This window comes from Melanerpes formicivorus, unplaced genomic scaffold, assembly GCF_026170545.1.
Source record: "Melanerpes formicivorus ecotype bairdi unplaced genomic scaffold, bMelFor1.0.p_v2 SCAF_6, whole genome shotgun sequence".
NCBI lineage: Eukaryota > Metazoa > Chordata > Aves > Piciformes > Picidae > Melanerpes > Melanerpes formicivorus.
This window is the reverse complement of record NW_027142358.1, coordinates 20,003,531-20,021,869: the sequence shown is the minus strand read 5'-3', so window position 1 is coordinate 20,021,869 and position 18,339 is coordinate 20,003,531. Positions and strand designations below refer to the sequence as shown.

Here is an 18,339-nt window from a genome sequence, read left to right as displayed (position 1 = left end):
TATCCATTGCCACTTGTCCTATCCTAGGACACCACTGGAAAGAGCATAGTACCTCCTTCTTGGAGATTCCCTATAAGATACATATGATTCCACAGAAGATCTTTAGCTTTGGTTTTTCATTCATTGCATATATGAGATGAACATAACTTCTTAATACAGATTATAATAAAAAACCTTTTCCTAGAGCTCCTGTTAAATTATGAGCCTTGCAACATGTTAGCTTTGGTCCAACAAACCCTTATGTGGTTTTAGGGCTCTGACTGCTAGGCATGGCCACATAACAGACAGCAGCAAGCCACTCCACTAATTCAAATTTGTTCAAAACATTTTGATAGAGTAACTCCACCTCAGAAAGCTTCTGTGACCAGGCATCTGCATGGAAGCCAGCCCACACCTGCATTCCCTGTTCTGAGTCAATTCAGCAGAAGTGCAAGCATGTGCTGACACACAGTTCAGATGCAAATTTAAACTATTGTGGTCTGAAAACAGCTGGGGTGTAAAATGAGTGATTCCAGCCTTCAAGGCAGTTCAAAACCAAGTGCAAAATTATTACAATTAGACTAAAAAAGAATAAAAAAAAGTTCAACATATTATCAAAACAGTTGCAAAGTATAAAATATTTAACCAAATTGACAGGGCTGCATCACTAAGCATTCAACAGAGGTGTGAAGAATTTATTACCCCCATCTCTAATCCCCAAATCCTTGGCTGTAGAGACTGTGCTAAATTGCATGGTAGCTTGTAGCGGGCACAGAATGTCCTTTAGATGCTAGGACAAGGCACCACAAATTTCCTATTATGTAAACAGAAGACCGTGTTCAGGTCCTCAGGAGTGAAAAAAGGCCAGCATACATTATCTAAACTAAAACACTGTGCTGCTATGAAAGCCATTCCTGAATGCTCTGGAAACAATCCCAGTTTCAAAGGAACCAAGGGCCGCTCAAATAAAGCCGGGGGCCAAGTGCAGCCTGCTAATGGGAGCTCAATCAGTAAAAGAAAGTGCCATGTCTCTGCAGAGCAGAATTTAAACTGTATGTGTATTGGGGGGAGGCAGTCTGCAAAAGCAAAATAACTGGTTTCTGACTTAGGTTGTTTCCAAAGAACACTCTCAGAGGAAAGTAATATTCACAGTTTAAGTGGCCATCAGAGCCCAAAAGACTAGTCAAAGTTAAAATGTACATGGGTGTTTTAATGTCTTACTCTGATACTCAAGAGGCATGGTTATCCTTCTGTTAAGACCTGAGCAAGAACATCACATCCAGCACTAACTGTCCTGCCTGGGGACATTGTTCCCTCTTGCTTTAGCAGGTACAGGTCTCATTTGAGCATTGCTCAAGCCAGCTAAGTCCCAAGCCACAATCTATCCTGGGCAGAAATGAACTCTGCCCCTCCACCTCCCGCTGAACTACATCACTGTGTATTTATTCAACCCATGCATTTATTCAAACTTCAAGCTGCATACACAAAGCAGTTTTGCTATAACTGTACTCCTTCAGGCACACAAGACTTTGTTTATTGATATGTGGAAAGCAGCAGGGGGACTACATAGTTAGGGATAGTTACTGTGTACAGTTCTAACAAGGGAGCAAAATACAAAAGGAGAAAGCGGCCTCTTCTGCACATCATATGGAAATAGGTGACAGGGTGAACAAGCAGCTGTTTAACTAGAGGACTCAAATGTATGCAGAACAGTTTTACATATTCAGTTTCCTTGTATTCTGTGGTGGTTTAGGCTGGGTGCTGGCCCGGATGCCACTGCACAGACCACACCTGGGAGGTCCCAAGGGGTGGGCCTAGCCCAGGGGGTGGTTACAGGAAACCAGGTATTCCATTTTCCATAACGCCCTGCTCCCCTATAATAGATCAGCGCGGGGTCTTCACTTCCTCTTTCACCCCCCGCTGCTGCCTAGGTAAAATGGCGTGAGCTGCCTCCCTTGGGCTTGCCCAGGCCCAAGGCTGGGTTGGGGGGGGAGGAAAGAGCCCTGGGGGGGAGTTCGGGTGTACCCCCCAGGTGGGGATGGGATGTTTCTGGGTCTGTTTTGGGGTTTTCTCTTACCACTGTGCTTCTGGCTTTTTGTACACACTCACTGTTTTCTATTTAAACTTTCCATCACATTTGTCTGAGTCTTTATTTCTGCCTGTGGTGGGAGGGGGGTTTGCCCCAACCCGTTACATATTCAAATAGAATAAACCAGGTTGGAAGAGACCTTTAAGATCATCATGTCCAACCCATCATCCAACACCATCTAGTCAAATAAACCATGCAACCAATCACCCTATCAGGTCTCCTCCTAAACACCTCCAATGATGGCAATTCCACCACCTCCCTGGGCAGCCCATTCCAATGGGCAATCACTCTCTCTGTGAAAAATTTCTTCCTAACATCCAGTCTAAACCTCCCCTGGTGCAGCTTGAGACTCTGTCCGCTTGTTCTGGTGCTGGTTGCCTGGGAGAAGAGACCAACCCCCACTTGGCTATAACCTCCCTTCAGGTAGTTGTAGACAGCAATAAGGTCTCCCCTGAGCCTCCTCTTCTCCGGGCTAAGCAACCCTAGCTCACTCAGCCTCTCCTCGCAGGGCTTGTGTTCCAAACTCCTCACCAGCTTTGTTGCCCTTTTCTGAACATGTTCCAGCAAGTCAGCATCTTTCTTAAACTGAGGCGCTCAGAACTGGACACAGTACTCAAGGTGTGGCTTAACCAGCGCTGAGTACAGGGGCACAATGACTTCCCTGCTCTTGCTGGCCACACTGCTCCTGATACAGGCCAGGATGCCATTGGCCCTCTTGGCTGCCTGGGCACACTGCAGGCAAATGTTCAGCCTAGGGTTTACAGTCGAGGGTTTCAAGAAAACTTTACAGTAATAACTATTAAACTTTCATACTCAGGGAAACAGGGAGCAAGCCCCAGGACTAACAATCTACTGAAAGGCTTTCAACTGAGATGCCTATTTGTCACCAATGTACATACATTACAATAAGGAAAACTTTTGAGGTTGAAACTGTCTTTTTGTGGACAACTCCATATTTTTATCAAGATTTACCTTCTTTTTATCCTTTTAAACAGCTTTAATTGAAATGGCTTCTGTGATGGATTTATTTTCCTAAGTGGGGGACTAGTCAATTCTGAGTTGTGCTGACTTCGCTAGATACTTTGCTCCAGTTTATCTGCTAATGGCTTTTGTTACCTGTGGATTCCAGGTTCCCTGACCAATGTGACAACTTTTCCCTTCTGTGGCATGGGTGGATAACACCTAAGATGTGATAGTATTTCATTCCTTTTCAAAATTTGGCCAGCTACTGTTTTTCAGGAACTGCAATTACTCCACATGAGGCCCCTCGCTTGACAGGGAAGTTATTTCTGCTAAGCTGTTAGGACTGATGAGAAGCAGGCATCTGAGAATACTGTACATCTGCAAGAGGATGCACAAAGATAAAAGATTTAATTTCTCTTCTATTGGGATATCAGTGAAATTTAGTTTGACAGCTTCCTAATTTGGCAGGAAGAGAGTATTATCATGCATTTTTATGGTTCTTTTGGCAGTGTTACTATGCATTCAATAGCCTGGCTCTAAAAATGGATCATACACACAGAAAAATATACTGAGGGTTTTTTTTTAAAGATTCTTAATACAGAAGCAGATGAAAGTCACTGCTACACAACAAGATTGTAATTTTTATAAACCCTGGCAAATCCCATGCAGTAAGTCTCTGGAAAGTTGTGACTTTTACAGCAATCTAGCTGCAGAAAATAGTTTGAAGAAAGCCTCAAGTTACAGTATGACTCACTGCCATGGAAAATACTTTTCACTGGAAAACATGAATTCCTGTTCCAGTTGAGAATTCTCCTTCCTTGCCACACCCCAAGAAGTTAAACAGCATGCTAAGAGAGACTTTGTTTTATTATGCACAAGACCTTCTAGATGAGGAAATGTTTTCCTTTTAATGTTGTTTTAGAGAAGGCTTTATCATCACCAAATTTAGAGTGTATATGCTTTTAAAACTTCTTTTTTATAATCTGTATTTTGGAGACATTATACTTCACCTAGCTAACTCTTGCACTGAGATAAATAATTGTTTTGGTAAAATTTGATTATTTAATCTTAGCTTTTTAGATAAATGCTGTGGATTAATTTGCACTTTTCCAAAGTGGAGGTACCAAAGCACTGGAAATGTTTAAGTAGTAATTACTAGTAAGACTGTATTTTGGATTCTATAATAATAGCAGTCAGCCACCATTTTCAACAGCAAGTTTGTAGCAAGAAGTATACAGGCATGTAAGAAAGATCTTGACTTCAAAAACTAGCTATATATCCTACTAGTTTTTTGGTTGTACAGGTTTTGGTATGTTCTGTAATGTTCACTGTGTTTAGAACCACCAACTTTTCAAGGATAATTAGTGGTATACCTAAAAATCAACATTTAGGGAAGTTAGTGTAATTAGTTCCTGATCTTCTAGCACAGTGATCTTAAATGGTAGTGTCTACATATGCCCTTCACCACTAATGAACATGAAGTATTCAAAGTCTCAAAACTAACATTGGCATAGTAACACTTCAGACCAAAACTCTTGATAAACTACTTTTCCTGCACTACCTATCTTCCAAATCTTTGCAAGTCTCTCAGGTTCCTCAGAACCTGGAACAGATTTGCATCTCAGCCTAGATTATTAATATCTAACTGAGGCTTTTGTCCTGCTTTGACTTCAGTGTTTTCTTCTAGTTGTGAACATCTTTTGAACTTTGAAACTAATTTGGGTCCTTCAGAGATTACAGTTCTTGTTAAGATGGTGAATTTGCTCACCTCTGCTTTAAAATGCTTGCTCATCAGAACAAGCACTTCAGGGCAGCAGATAGACTACACTAGCCAGACAGGATTCAGCAAAACAGATTTCAAGTTCTCCTTTGAATGTTTTTAGGACTGGCTACAAATACCCCAATTAGCAACACTGGACTCTGCAGTGGCTCTATGGGTTAACAGCTTGCTTGATCCTGTCCAAAGGCTGACATTATAACCAGAGTCTAAAGAAGCTTCAGAAAAGCTGTTCAAACTGTTTAGCAACCCCCCACCCCCAAACAAAGCCCATAAATCAGCTCCAGCAATTATTTAAACCTAGATTATGTATAACCTTTTCATTTAAGCAAAGAATGATAACCAAACCACTGAGGCTGTGCATACAATTATTATCAAAAACTACATAATTATTGACACCTAACACAGTAGGAACAGATCTTCCAAGCAGACTTTTTCAGGGTAAGTACATTTTTCTAAATCCAGGAAAACAATCCAGTGTTCCCTAGAAGGAAATTACTCAGCCTTATTTAACCATTTGAACAGTGTGGTAAACAGCACAATGACAAATTTATACTTAATGAAGATGAAGAAATTCCAGACAAATATAACAAAGCAAGATGAGTAATTCAGTGCTAGAAAACAGGAATATTGTCCACCAACCAGTAAGAAGAACTACTTAGTCCTAAATTCAATTCACTAACTGCCAAGGCAGGCGATAAAAACATTTATTTTTTTCCCCATGTAGCATTAGCCAGCTACAACCTGCAGAAGGAAAGACATTCTCCTGTGGATAAATCCCACCGTTCTGATTTAGCTACAAGTGACCATAAGGTATTCAAAATACTTCAGTATGCCACTTCTTGCATATATTTAATGAGTTGTACTTGTACTTGAAATATACTTATTTCATTCCATTGCAGACATAAGCCAAAAATATTCTCTAACAGAAAAATAACGTGCAGTGCATTAGTAAGACCTTGTGTTTTACATGCACATATCATCTGAATTTATGCACTTCGGATATGGCTATGAGGTAAGAGTCTCACCTACCCAACTACCTCACCTTTACCTAAAGGATTAGGTTTCTCATTGTAAACTGCACTCAACACTGTAGTAGTAAGGGCTGATGCAGAGAGATGTAGTAACAGTGTTTCTATGTAAATAGATATTAATACCACACTCATGGGTGTACAGAGTGTGGAAATAACACAAGAGTTGGCCTTGGCTAGTCCAAGTACCACGGCAGCCACAAAACAATATGCCACTACAGTGATGACATGAAGCAGGGAAATTCCATGCTCTTCTAAGAGATTATTTCCTTAGAAAATGGACTTGTTACAATTCATCAACAAAGATTACCTCCTAGGATGACCCAGAGAACAGGAGGGAAACTATCACACAGGAGATTCCCCTCCTCACCCCCTCCAACACGTTTATCCAGAAAGCCCAATGCTGAGAGAGGTATGATGTCTCTATAAATAGGCAAGGAGCTAACAGTAGCAAGGGAAAATAACTATGATCAAGGACAAAGCCAGTTACTGCACAAATGGTACAAGCTGATTATATTAAAAAGCTGAGACTGAAAAGATTCATAGCCAGGAGAGCAAGCTATAGCCTTCTGTACAAGAGTAGCAGAGGTAAAAAGACAAAACTGATCTGGGTCACTGAGAATTGCAACCAGTTTATTAAAGACAGCAAAAGGACAGGATGTCCATTCCTTAGTTCTTTTCTCCCCAGTTTGCAATTTAAATATAAACCCGCTGTTGTACTAATTGTCAGGTTAGGTAAGCTACAATAAGAGGAGAGAAACCTGTGAAATTAAAGCACTCTTAAAATCTTTAGCTCTAACACTGCACATATTGTTATCACATATTGCTTTTTTTCCCTGTAAAACTCTCATATTCATTTGAAGCCAGCGTAGTTGCCATGGTTTATTTCAGGTTCTATGTTATAGTTTCATTTGTTGCATGGTCTCTTAGGGTTCACTTCCATGTCTTACCCTCCAGGACCCCTGGCCAAAGGTAAAACTTTTATCCACGCATGACTTAAAAGAGCAAACCCAGGATAAACAGAGCTTTGTTGAAGTGAAGATACCTCATATAAGGACTTCTTACTTCCCCATTTACAAAGGGAAATAAACAATACCACAATAGCAAAGACAGTATGTCGGGTTGTGCTGATCCAATTCTTACATGTAAAGCTTTTTTTTCTGAAAGTAACTTTACCATTATGATGTATGTATATATTTTAGACAACATGTATACAACAGAGACTATTTGGTGACTGGGCATGGAGATATGCAGTTGGAAAAGTGTGGCAAGGGTAGCATTAATAAATGTCACCTTCTGCAGCAAGAAACTCAGTGGCGTGAACTTGTGAGACAAGTGACAAGGACAAATCCTGAGATAGGCAGAGCAAAAACAGCCAAACCCAAAAGACAGTAAAGTTCTGTAATGCAAAATAGCCCTTTCTACTATCCAACCAAGGCAGCATCACCCAGGAAATCACAGTAATTCACCTCTAAATCAACTGAGTAAATAAAGTAAGAATCATCTATGTTTATATACAGATACAGAACTTGAAGTAATCTTCATGTAACAGAATTTCTCAAATTTCCTATGTAAGTGAAAATTAGACTAAATCTTGTCTGAACTAAAGATGGTTTCAAAACCCTTCTGAACTAGGGATGCAGCTGAGACTTGGTTGAGGCAGTTTGGGTGAGCATAAGCAGAAGGTAAGGCTGCTTTCCAGCTGATTAATTTGATTTCATTGATAATCGACCTGTTGCACAATCTGTTAAAATGAAAAGGCTTTAAAAAGTTTTAAACCACTTAATAGCTTTATCCTTGCAGTAAATGTTGCCTAACAAAGACGGAATAATTTCCATACTACTAAGCAGGTAGGAAGTCAGGAAACTTGTTCCATTTTCTGAAACTGACCTACTAATCAGCAACCACATGAAATAGCAGCTTAACCAGTGTTTACTAGAACCTGATAAAATAATTTCCAAAGATCCAGTATTTTAAATAGGATCTGCCAGAGTACTTTTCAGTAAAGCCGTCTGTATTCAGCCATCTCACTTCCTGTACCCTCTTTGGTTCATTTTAGTTCTTCAGGCAGCTGTTAGTGCAGTGAACAAAAGCAGCTGTGGCTTCCTGTTAGTGCTGGCCACTAGCGTGCAAATCACTGCATAAGCAAAGGAAAGAAGGAAAGAGTGATCTGACCAACAGTATTACTTCAGCTACCACACAGCATCAGTCCATCAGTATAAATACTAAATTTGGATCATAAGCAATTCCAACTCACAAGAAAATCACCTCTCTACATGTTCTCAGTGGGACGAGGAGGCATTTAACTAAATTTTCCTTTCTGGCTAAGAGCTACACTGCAGAAAAGTCTTTAAAACCTGAACTTGTGTCTTTGGCATACTGTCAGACCTACCACTTAAATAGGTATATTCATGATAATTCTGTAAAGATTCCTAAAGCACAGAAGAAGCACACCACAAGGATCCCTACCTTTTCTGAGCTGCAAAGGATTGCAACCTTCCAAGTAGAGTGATGGATTAATTTCTACACAATTAAATAGTCAAGTGCCACAAGATGCAACAAGAAATGTTATTTCTGGGTTCTCTCAATGAGGTGGAAAAACCACCATAAGTTTTAAACTGAAAAGAAAGCATGTTTCAGTACCTAGTGCTATATTTTCCTGAAAAGCACTTTTCTTGACCCAAAGAAGAATCAGCAGCACTACCCTGTAGTGATAACTGTCCATCACAATCAAGCTGACTTGTGTTTTTACACCTATTTTGGGAGGAGATAGAGAACCCAAGCCATTAAATAACTTCCTGTTCCTATTAATTGTGATTTAGATACTTAGGGTATTAAGAGCATCACACTTCTTGACAGTCAAGTTTGTCACCAAGGCGTAAGTTTGCCTATGCAAACAATGTGTGACTGATCTTAAATTTGTCCTCACTCAGCCCAACCCATGTGGTCTGCCATTGCCAGACTATACCAGGCCAGTCATTCATCCAGTCAGAAGCCTTATTTTCAAAGCAGGCCTCTTCTGGCATTCACTCCACCGAGTTATTTCTAATTGCAGCAATGGAAGAGCCAGTAGAGAAGGCAGCACAGAAGGACTACTGGTCAAGGAACTGCCACATGCCTACCAGCAAGTATCATCTGCATTATGTATCAGATTTAAACCTGCTTCATAAAGATCAACCTCACGTTATGAAATTTGACACTTTCCAGATTTGGGATGGACTACTAAGCAGGGGTCGTAGTTTCATCCCAGAGGAGAACAAGCCAGAAAATAAATTGAAATTGATGTCTGTGTCAGAAGAAATATACTCTACCTGTTATAATGTTAAGCTACAAACATTTAGTAGAAACAGAAGGTGCAGATAGTTCAAATGTTTATTTAGTTCTGAATTACTCTGTTGGGTTATTAGACTGTCTCCAGGTTTAGAACATTTAAATCAAGATTGTAAAAATCGATTTACAGTACAAATTCATTAGTTCATGGTTAAGCATATAAATGACCTTCTAAACAACAGGTTATATAGAGGTAACATACATTCATTAATGAAGTGTTTTGATAGGGATGTACAAAGGAAATGAGGAAATTAAAGGCCTTCAAAAAACCTAAAAACATGTTACCCTGCATTCCATACTTGAATCTTAATGTACATTTCGATCAGTTGTCTAATGTGTGTACAGAACAATACTTAATAGTCCCTAAACAGCACCCCTTATCCTTCAGTTTATGTAAACCTCAGAAATACAAGAGATAAACATCTTAAATGTAATACTTCTTAAAAGAATGACAGAAATGATAAAGCGTGCCTACTTGCTAGCAGTATCTAGTCATCAGCAAACACTTTACCCTTCTTAGTATCAATATACATCTTCATTTTATCAAACTTTACTTTTCAGTAACTGCGAAAGTAAAGTTCACAATTCTGTATCTGAACAGATCTGAAAACAGTGTTCCTCCTACTGCTCTGCAAGCTTCACCCCTTCTTTTAAAATGTGGCTTTATGTCCCTTGCTCTTTCTTGCTAGTGTGAATTACTTGCACCAGACTCAGGGCATTATGTAGGATACTCACCTCAGCAATTTCTTCTATTCCATACAAAAAAAAAAGTGGTGTTTTTTTTCCTGTGGAATCTATGGGGATTCTAGTTTAAAAAACACTTCTAGACAAAAGCTCAAGTTGGTGCATACCAGGTGGATTAAATGTACCATAAATGCATAAATCTTTATCACTCCTTTTCTCTTCAATTTAAGCAAGAATGTTCTACTTCCTCTCACCATTTTTTACACAGCAGGTTTCAAGCACTTGATCTACACTTATCACATGTCCCATTTAAATTTACTGTAAAGCCAGAGATGTCATCTGATAGTGAGCAAGTTCCTAGAGAGCATTAGAAGGTGAAATCCATTTATAAGTACACTAAAAAGAGTAGAAAGGAAATATTATTTGCAATTCCTTCCCTAAACCTACAGAGTGTGGGGAGGGAGGAAGAAAAGGACAAACTACTGAGACTTAGTATTTCCCTTAGCTGTCATTTCCAACTGTCTTGCGGTTGTAACTTTTCCTAAATGCTCTAGTGTTTGCTCTAGTGACAATGCAGATATGCATAATAAATGCTACTGCCAATCAAGTATTGAGGATTTAGAAACGTAAGCATTGGAACAGGAGGTATCCGATCACTTGGTGGTTTTTTGTTCATATACAGAGTATTTTATAATTTTTTGTTGTCAGTACCTTAATTCCCTTTGTTCTGAGCAATACTAATGTCAAATACTAGAAGTTATCTATATATTAAATACTATCTTGTTACTTCATTTGCCACTGAATCGTATTTTGTCATGCAAACAGGGATCTTACAGATAACACAGGCTGTACAGAACAGGATTTTTTATAAGCAGCAGCAAAAAGTAACTTAATCAGAGAAGTTACAGAACAGCAGGTAATCAAGTGTTATAAAAGAAATTATGGTAACAGCAGAGAAACAGTAGCTCCACAAACGGTAAGATTCAGCCACACCCAACTTCAGCTACAACCGAGTCTGATCCCCATGAAGTCTTCTTCCAAGTCATCACCACCTAAACTAGCCTCTTTTGAGTAAGAATTAAGCATGTCACAGGACACTCACTACGTAATTTGATTTTTGAAAGTTAGAAACTACAGTAACAGGAACTGAATACTTGTGCTACAAAGAGAAGAATCCCCATGGCACGCATTCACATTAGCTGAACTGATTATCAAGAAGACCCTTCCCACTATTCTTGAAGACAGAGATCTTCACTGATAAGAAAATACAGAGAAAACTTTGCTTTCTGCAACCATTATTTACCATAAAACTGTTCTACACTGAAGAAAATTAAATGTATCTACAGACCGTAGGAACTCTGGTTTGGGAAACAGTCCCGAGTCTCCAATACTTAACTTTCCACAGAGTTCCTGAATAAATTACACTGAATGACATCTGGTTTTGTTTTTCAAGGAAATGCCATCTATCCCGAACTAAAAGGGAGTCTGATTCCTCTGAGATCTAAGTGGATCCCACGTGAGCTGAGCTTTGCTCAGTTCCAGCAGGATTCACCCTCCCGGGTCCCTTTGCACAGGTATGCCTTTGGTCTCACCTATGCCAATACAGCTTTCCCTCTAAAACTCACTTTCTGGCTCTTGTTGTGTATCCAGCTGCTAACTGAGAAAAGTTGTTTTTCTCTACTGACGTTTTCTGGGGGAACATTTGAGTCTCATGAACACAGCAGGCAGCGTGTTAAAGGACTGCTTCTCCAGCTCTCAGTTCACGAACAGAGACTTCAGGCGTGAAGTTTCCACGTTTTCCAATACACACTACTGAGTATTGACTCACACCGACTAATTGCACGGACTGCCCTCATACCCTCTGCCTTGCCTGACACCAGACCAGTGGTGTCTACGGCGAAGGTCGTGAGACCTCACACCCTGGTCACTCCTGGGGAGCCTGGGTGGCAGATCGCTGAAGGGCTGTGTGGGAACCGCCCTGCCCCTGCCGTCCCTTCGGGTATCAGATACTGCAGGTGACAGAAGGAGGCTGATGCCTGTCCTCACCGCAACGGCCATTACCGGTCCCTGTCCAGTGGGACAGCGGGGAGCCAAGTGTCGCGCCTCCAGTACCTCGGGGCGCGGGAAGCGGCCGCCCCGCGGGAACAGAATGACGGCCGGGCAGGGCGAGGGAAGGGCAGGGCAGGGCAGCGCCACTGCGAGCCCGACAGCCCGGTCCTCCGCAGGCCCAGGCACTGGGAGGGAGGGTGTGTGGGGGGACGGCGGGTCTCACCTCCCTTGCAGGGGGTGCGATGCTGGCTGTGCTGGGCCCGGTAGCCCTCGATCACCTCCCACTCGCCGTTGTCACGCTTGATAGGGAAGGAGACGCTGAGCACATGGTTGCAAGGCTTGATGATGCGGAGGATGCCACGGACGCGGTGGCGCCGCTCGTCCATGCTCTCGCGGGTGCGCAGCCCCTCCACCAGCTTGTCCTCCACAATGCTGGCGCCGCGGTCGAAGAACCCCTCCACCATCTTGAAAAAGTTGGGGTCGTCCTCTTTCTTCGCCGCTTCGCAGTAGTGTCGCCGCGGGCACCGGCCTCTGCCCCATGCCGCCACTACTGCGCCTCCGGCTGCCGCTGCCGGCCCGCCCGGCTCCGCGCCCGCCAACACCGATCCGGCGGCCAGGCGGGACGCCAGTAACTCCCCCAAGTAGCGGTACATGGCGGCGGCCGCCGGCGCTTCCGCTGCACGAGCAGAGGGGTAACGGAACGGGCCCGGGCGCGGCTCTGCTTCCAGAACAGGCGCGGGGCGCCACCGCCGCCTTTAAACGGCCCCGAAGGTGGAGGGACAAGGGGGGGGGGGGGGGGGAGGGGAGGGGGCGCGGAGAGGGCAGGAACACGCCGCGCCTCCCCACTGCGCCTGCGCCCCTTCCTCTCCGGCCCGCCCCCGGTGGGATTCGCGGAGGGGAAGGGGGCGCGGCGGCCGGGAGTCTCGCTATGGGCAGGACTGAGGGGGCGTGTCGAACATGCGCGCTGAGGCACTGAGACTCCCAGCCGGCGCCTCCCTACAAAGTCGGAACTGCTGGAAGGGCTGCCTGTGTGGCTCTGCGCCTGCAGTCTGAGGGCAGAGGCGGGCGCTGGCGGCCGCTCCCTCACGGGCTTCGGTAGGTTGTCAGCGGGTAGGGACGGCCCAGCGCGTAGTGGGCCGATCCGTCCCACTGCTGCTTCCCGCCCCCACCGTTTCCCTTGCGTTTCTTCTGGGCGTGCTGCGGGTCCCTCTGGGCGTGTGGCTCGCGCGTACCGTTGGAGGCCTCCTGTTGTGCTGGGTGGCCGTTAACGGCCGCTGTGGCGGGGCCTGCTGGGGTTTGGCTCCCATGATGAGGCGTTCCTCGTCTTGCGTTCTTCACCGCCGTTGCCGGTGAAGGACCCGGGGCAAGTAGCCTTCGTTAAAGTACAAGTGTGGGCCTCTAGTCGGCTTCTAATGCCTTTGCCGTGCTCCGAGCAGGAACAGGAGTGCTCTAGGCGAGGGAGGCGTGACCTGGCACAGTTGGGTGAAAAGCACGGTCTTCTTTCACGCGTGGACAAATAGAAGGGGACTTCCACACAGTGCAGGGTACAAAAATTCTTCAGGGAAAACACAGTTTGTGTGAAGACCCCTTTTGAAGGAAGCCTGTTGGGGAAGAAAAACATCTTACCCGTACGTGTTTAAGTGACTGCCTTGTCAAGATGGGACTTAGCTTCAAGCTGCTTGTACAGCTGCCATATCTATGTGGGGGTTATGTTACTATCATACTGCCTTTTACTGGGTCTTGGTTCATTAAAGGCAGTTGGGTTTTATGTAACTCAGACTTTTTAGTACTTCTCTAAGGACATTGCTTTAAACTGCACAAGATCTGCTTTCAGAATGTGGAAGGTGGCACGTTCGTCATTTTAGAAGAACTAAAGGATTTCTCCCTTGGATGGGCTGCTAATTGGAAAATAGAGGTGTTTTGAGATTAATGCCCTTAGAACAGGAATAACCAGGCAGTGTCTTTATGGGGTTCTTTAATCATTATAGACATCCAAGGGCTGTGCTGCAAGACTTGGTGGGAAAGTGGTTTAACTGTTGTGCGTATTTGTCAGTAGGCACCTTAGTCACAGACTCTTAATGCATATAAACTTTGCAATCAAATGATAGTCAAATTTTGTCCTGATTTAATGTTTCTCTAATCTGAGATTCCTGAGAAACAGCATAACAGCTACTAATAAAGTTGGTTCTGGTCTGTAATGGGGATGATTTATAATTTTATGGAACAAAGGTGCTCGAAAATAAGTGATATGAAGAAAAGGCAAGAAAAGAGCTTATTCTTTAGGCTAGTTTCTTTGGATGTTCCCACAGGGCTTTAGAAACAAACCTACTGCTAAGGTTTTCTGTCCATATTGTACGTGCCTCCTAGACAAATTCTGTTATGGTTGTCACATTTAATTCACAGAATTCACAATATCTTCTCTCTAGTTGTGTCAGCTTTGAGCTACCATGTGATTTCTGTTACCTGCAAGTTTTCATTGGCTAAAGCTTAGCCTCTGTACAAGTCTTTATTTTTTGCAAATGTGTAGGAAAGAATGTGATGGAAGGTGTTGTGGCACTCAGTCCTTATCAGTGAAGTATGTTCACCTTTGTCTTGTTCATTAGAATACCATTTCACAGACACAAAGGTTAAATAAAAAATGATTAGCTAGTTTGCTCAAGTGTGTGGACTTAGCTCAAAATAAGGTTAACATGCTTAGTTCCTGTCCTGCCTTCAGCTGTGGCATCTCTGATTTATGAGCTTTACTCAATTATCAGATGTATGCAATGGTTATGTTTTCAGTGCACATTTGGGAGTGCAGTTGAGACTGAGTCCAGGACATGACAGTGTGAGAACAGAGTGGATCTCTCCATGGCTGTAGTCATGCAATAGTATTTGGAGTTGACAGCAGCACCATAACTGCCCTCTTTCCTAAATGAGGCTGAATTTCAGCAAAATACTCAATGAGGGGTTTTGGTATGCTAAGTAACTAAATAAGTATGTTAAATGTCTTATTTTTTAATTATTGTAGAAGAAAAGATAACTAGGGACCTTTGTAGACTGTAATAAATGAAATGGTCTGTGCATTTATTTGACAGGAACTTCGATAACCTCAGCAGGTCCCTAACATATTTTTATTCACCAAGCCCTGTCTGCAGGCAAGAGTAACTGCACTGCCTGAGGATATTCAAGAAGAGTAAGTAGTCATCATGCACCCCAGTCTAGTATTCTTGTATGATAAGCCTTTTAAGCAAAACCTGTTTTTTTGGATGAAATTGAAGTTCTTTTGCTTTTGAATGAGTTCTAGCAGGTATGAAAGTGATCCAAGGACTTGAACACCTCTGCTATGAGGATAGGCTGAGAGAGCTGGGGTGCTCAGCCTAGAGACAACTCCAGGGGTACCTTATAGCGGCTGCCTTATACCTAAAGGGATCCTGCAGGAAGGCTGGAGAGGGACTTTTCATGAGGGCATCTAGCAATAGGACAAGGGGGAATGGTTTTAAGCTGAGGGAGAGAAGGCTTAGACTAGATCCTATGAAAGTGTTCTTCAGTGTGGGGTGGTGGGAGTCTGGAATAGGTTGCCCAAGGAGGCTGTGGGTGCTCCACTCTGGGTGGGGGTGTTCAGGGTCAGGTTGGAAGAGACCTTAAGCAGCTGAGTCTTGCTGGGAGGTGTACCTGCTCATGGTGGGAAGGTTGCAGTGGATGATCTCACTTCTGACCTAAGCCATTCTGTGATTCTGTTAAAGTGGTAATTGCAGTAATGAAAAATTAACTACATTGTCTTTGTTCTTGTGTAGCATGCAGAAGATTCACCTTTGAGTAGCATCAATGAAAAACTCCTGGACAGATTCAAAGGTAATTCTTGTCTTAGTTAGTGGACTAGAAGGTGCACTAACTTTGTTAGTTTCATGTTGAATGTTGGTCTTAGGCCTGCATCTGAAGAGAGCTATTCACAGAGGAAACTACCTGTGTGGTAGGAACTGTCTGTATACTTCATGGACTCTGCTACAAGGTTCTGTTTGATGTGCATACATGATGCATTGGTGTAAGTTCTATTTAAAATCTGTCAAGTACAGATGGAGACAAGTTGATTTTTTCTAAGATGCTTCTATTATATGTAATATAATAGAAGCACTGCATCGTGCCTTCCTGAAGCAGTCCATAGTTTTTGGGTGTACATTACTGATTTCATAGCAAAGGGAGTCCAATTTGTTTTGTGTCAAATCTTTTAAGTTCAATTGAAGTGATACTACATAAGAATCCTGTTCTTTCTGCTTTTATCCATTATATTATCCAAAGTATTAGCTATTTGAGAATAAGTAGGTAACTAGGATAATCTTTTGCCTATGTCTAACATCATTAATAGTGGTGTCATAAATGGAAAATACATGTTTATTGAAATTAGAAAATCAGTTAGGTTCAGCTTAGGCACTGGAGTTTCTCAGTAGTTTGCATCCCAGTCTCCCTACGAGCTCGCTAAAGTATGTAAGAGTGATCAGAGAAGCTGGGAGAGATCCTCACAAGGCTTTGAATAACTCTGGCCTTTTTCTGTCTAAGGACTTTTGAATCCATGGTAACCCTGGGGTTGCCTCCAGTTCAGAGGCTCCAGAGTCTCAACATGCATTAGATAAAACGCTTAAGAGAAAAGCTGATCCATACAATGGGTTGAAAAAGAATTACTTTCTGTGGTAAACAAATTCTCTTCTGGGAAAAGAAACAGATTTTGAAGTACCTTGCAATGGAATTGATTGTGTCTGTAACTTTTATTTTAAGCTGTCAAACATATCATAAAGCATTTGTCATTTAACTGCCCTTGCTTAAAGAATTGATTCAAATGCAGTCCTAGCCATTCCAGAAATAATGTGGCAGTGGTAAAACTGAGGTTCTAGGCTAGTAGGGTAATTGAGATTACCATGGAAGTCAAAGCAAGTTCTTACTACCCTTTGAATTGCCCATGTGAGCAATAGCACTTTTTCCTCATTTCACCAGGAGTTGCAAAAAAATGCTTATTTAAGAAAATAAGCTTGTTATACTCTATTCTTTTATTGTTGACCTTGGTAGTGTAACTAAATAGCTGAGAGCTGCAACTGTTGTATTATCCTGAACTGGTGCTGAAGGAAAATTGTGTTAACAGATTTGTGGATGGATGATTGAATAATAGTTACTGTGAGAATGGGAGGGTATGAATCTGTGTTGAATACTAACTCATGTTTTCCTGGGAAATCCTGTGTTTAAGTAAAGAGTATGCAAGTAGGCAGCAAGTATGTAGGACTCCACAGTAATACTTCAGAATAATGGAGGAAATGCTGATAAAGCATGTGGTCCTTTAAAAACATGTATTTTTTGAAATACACTGCAGACTAAAGAATCTGAGGAATTACTAACATAATCTGACCCTAAATTTAATTCCAAACTTGTGAATGCTGTCATGCTCTATTTACCAGTTAGATCTGAATTGAAGTGCCATTTTTGTTAGTTACATTCTTCCCTTCTTATAGCAAGCCAAGATATGATTCAGCAGGGATGAAATGAGAAGTGTGCCACTACTGTCTGGCTTTACAGTGTTCCTAGAGGCTGGCTTTGTAAGGTGCTATTACAGGCAGCACCTGAATTAGGTGAATCCCAGATGACTTTAATTTGTGACCTATCTAAACATTTTTACAAAATCAACACTTGACTAGTGTTGGACATCTCTTTACAAACAACTGGAGACTAAAACTGACAAAAAGGCATTTCAATGGCAGCATAAGGTATTGATACTTTGATGTTGGTTTAGAGACAAAGGGAAAGCCAGCTGAATTTAGAAGTCTGATAAAGACCTTTTAACCCTTAACTGATGTCTGTGAGAATTTTTCTTTCCTTTATAAATAGCTTCAGCTATGTTCAGCCATACCAAAGCTGAAGAGGAGACTGTCAGGTTTTCTTTTTGATCCCTTTTCTTTGATACAAAGGAACCTGCATTTGGTGGGTTTCCAGGTAGGCTGCAGGAGTCAGATTTGCACATGCTGTGAATCTGATGTTCTTTTTGTGTTGTTGCAGAGTTGAAGAGTTAACATAGGTCATATTGTTTTGAGATGAAGACTTCAAAACTTTGAGTACTTTGTGTTATTAGTTGAGATGCTTAGGTACCTGTCATCTGACTATTTAACATGATTTTTACTGACTTTGCTTTACATTTAATGCTTTGCATTAATGTAAGTATTTTCATGATTGCTCAGTTGAAGTATAAGATGATAACATTTTGCTCACATACAAGTAGTAACTTTTTTACTGATCTGTAGCACTTTAGGGAGTGAAACTCTTAAGTCTGCAAGAAAATTAGGAAGTTGGTAGGTTTAGCCTGGTAGGGACTTTATTTAGGAAATGCTTATATAAAGTGAAAGTTGTTTTCTGTACTTCAGGTATTGCTACAAAAAGAATCCACAGCTGAGCAAAATAACGATTACATTTATTATTTA

The 18,339-nt window shown here is 42.0% G+C and overlaps 2 protein-coding genes across 5 annotated transcripts in view; one reads left to right on the top strand and one right to left on the bottom strand.

The window, feature by feature from the left end:
* The window catches only part of GLUD1 (glutamate dehydrogenase 1), a 29,693-nt gene extending 17,022 nt beyond the window's left edge, over positions 1 to 12,671 (bottom strand). The window contains exon 1 of the mRNA XM_068140009.1: positions 12,126 to 12,671. Within this exon, the coding sequence (XP_067996110.1) occupies positions 12,126 to 12,555 (430 nt within the window). The 5' untranslated portion in view covers positions 12,556 to 12,671. The remainder of the gene's footprint in view (positions 1 to 12,125) is intronic.
* A 170-nt stretch (positions 12,672 to 12,841) lies between these two features.
* SHLD2 (shieldin complex subunit 2) overlaps positions 12,842 to 18,339 on the top strand; it is a 38,498-nt gene continuing 33,000 nt past the window's right edge. For 3 of the 4 annotated variants that reach the window (XM_068140008.1, XM_068140005.1, XM_068140007.1), the window contains exons 1-3: positions 13,133 to 13,530; positions 14,980 to 15,077; positions 15,679 to 15,736. The gene's annotated coding sequence lies outside the window, so the exon portion shown is untranslated. Of the gene's footprint in view, positions 12,998 to 13,132; positions 13,531 to 14,979; positions 15,078 to 15,678; positions 15,737 to 18,339 lie in introns of those variants that run through there. The other variant, XM_068140006.1, reaches the window with a different exon arrangement.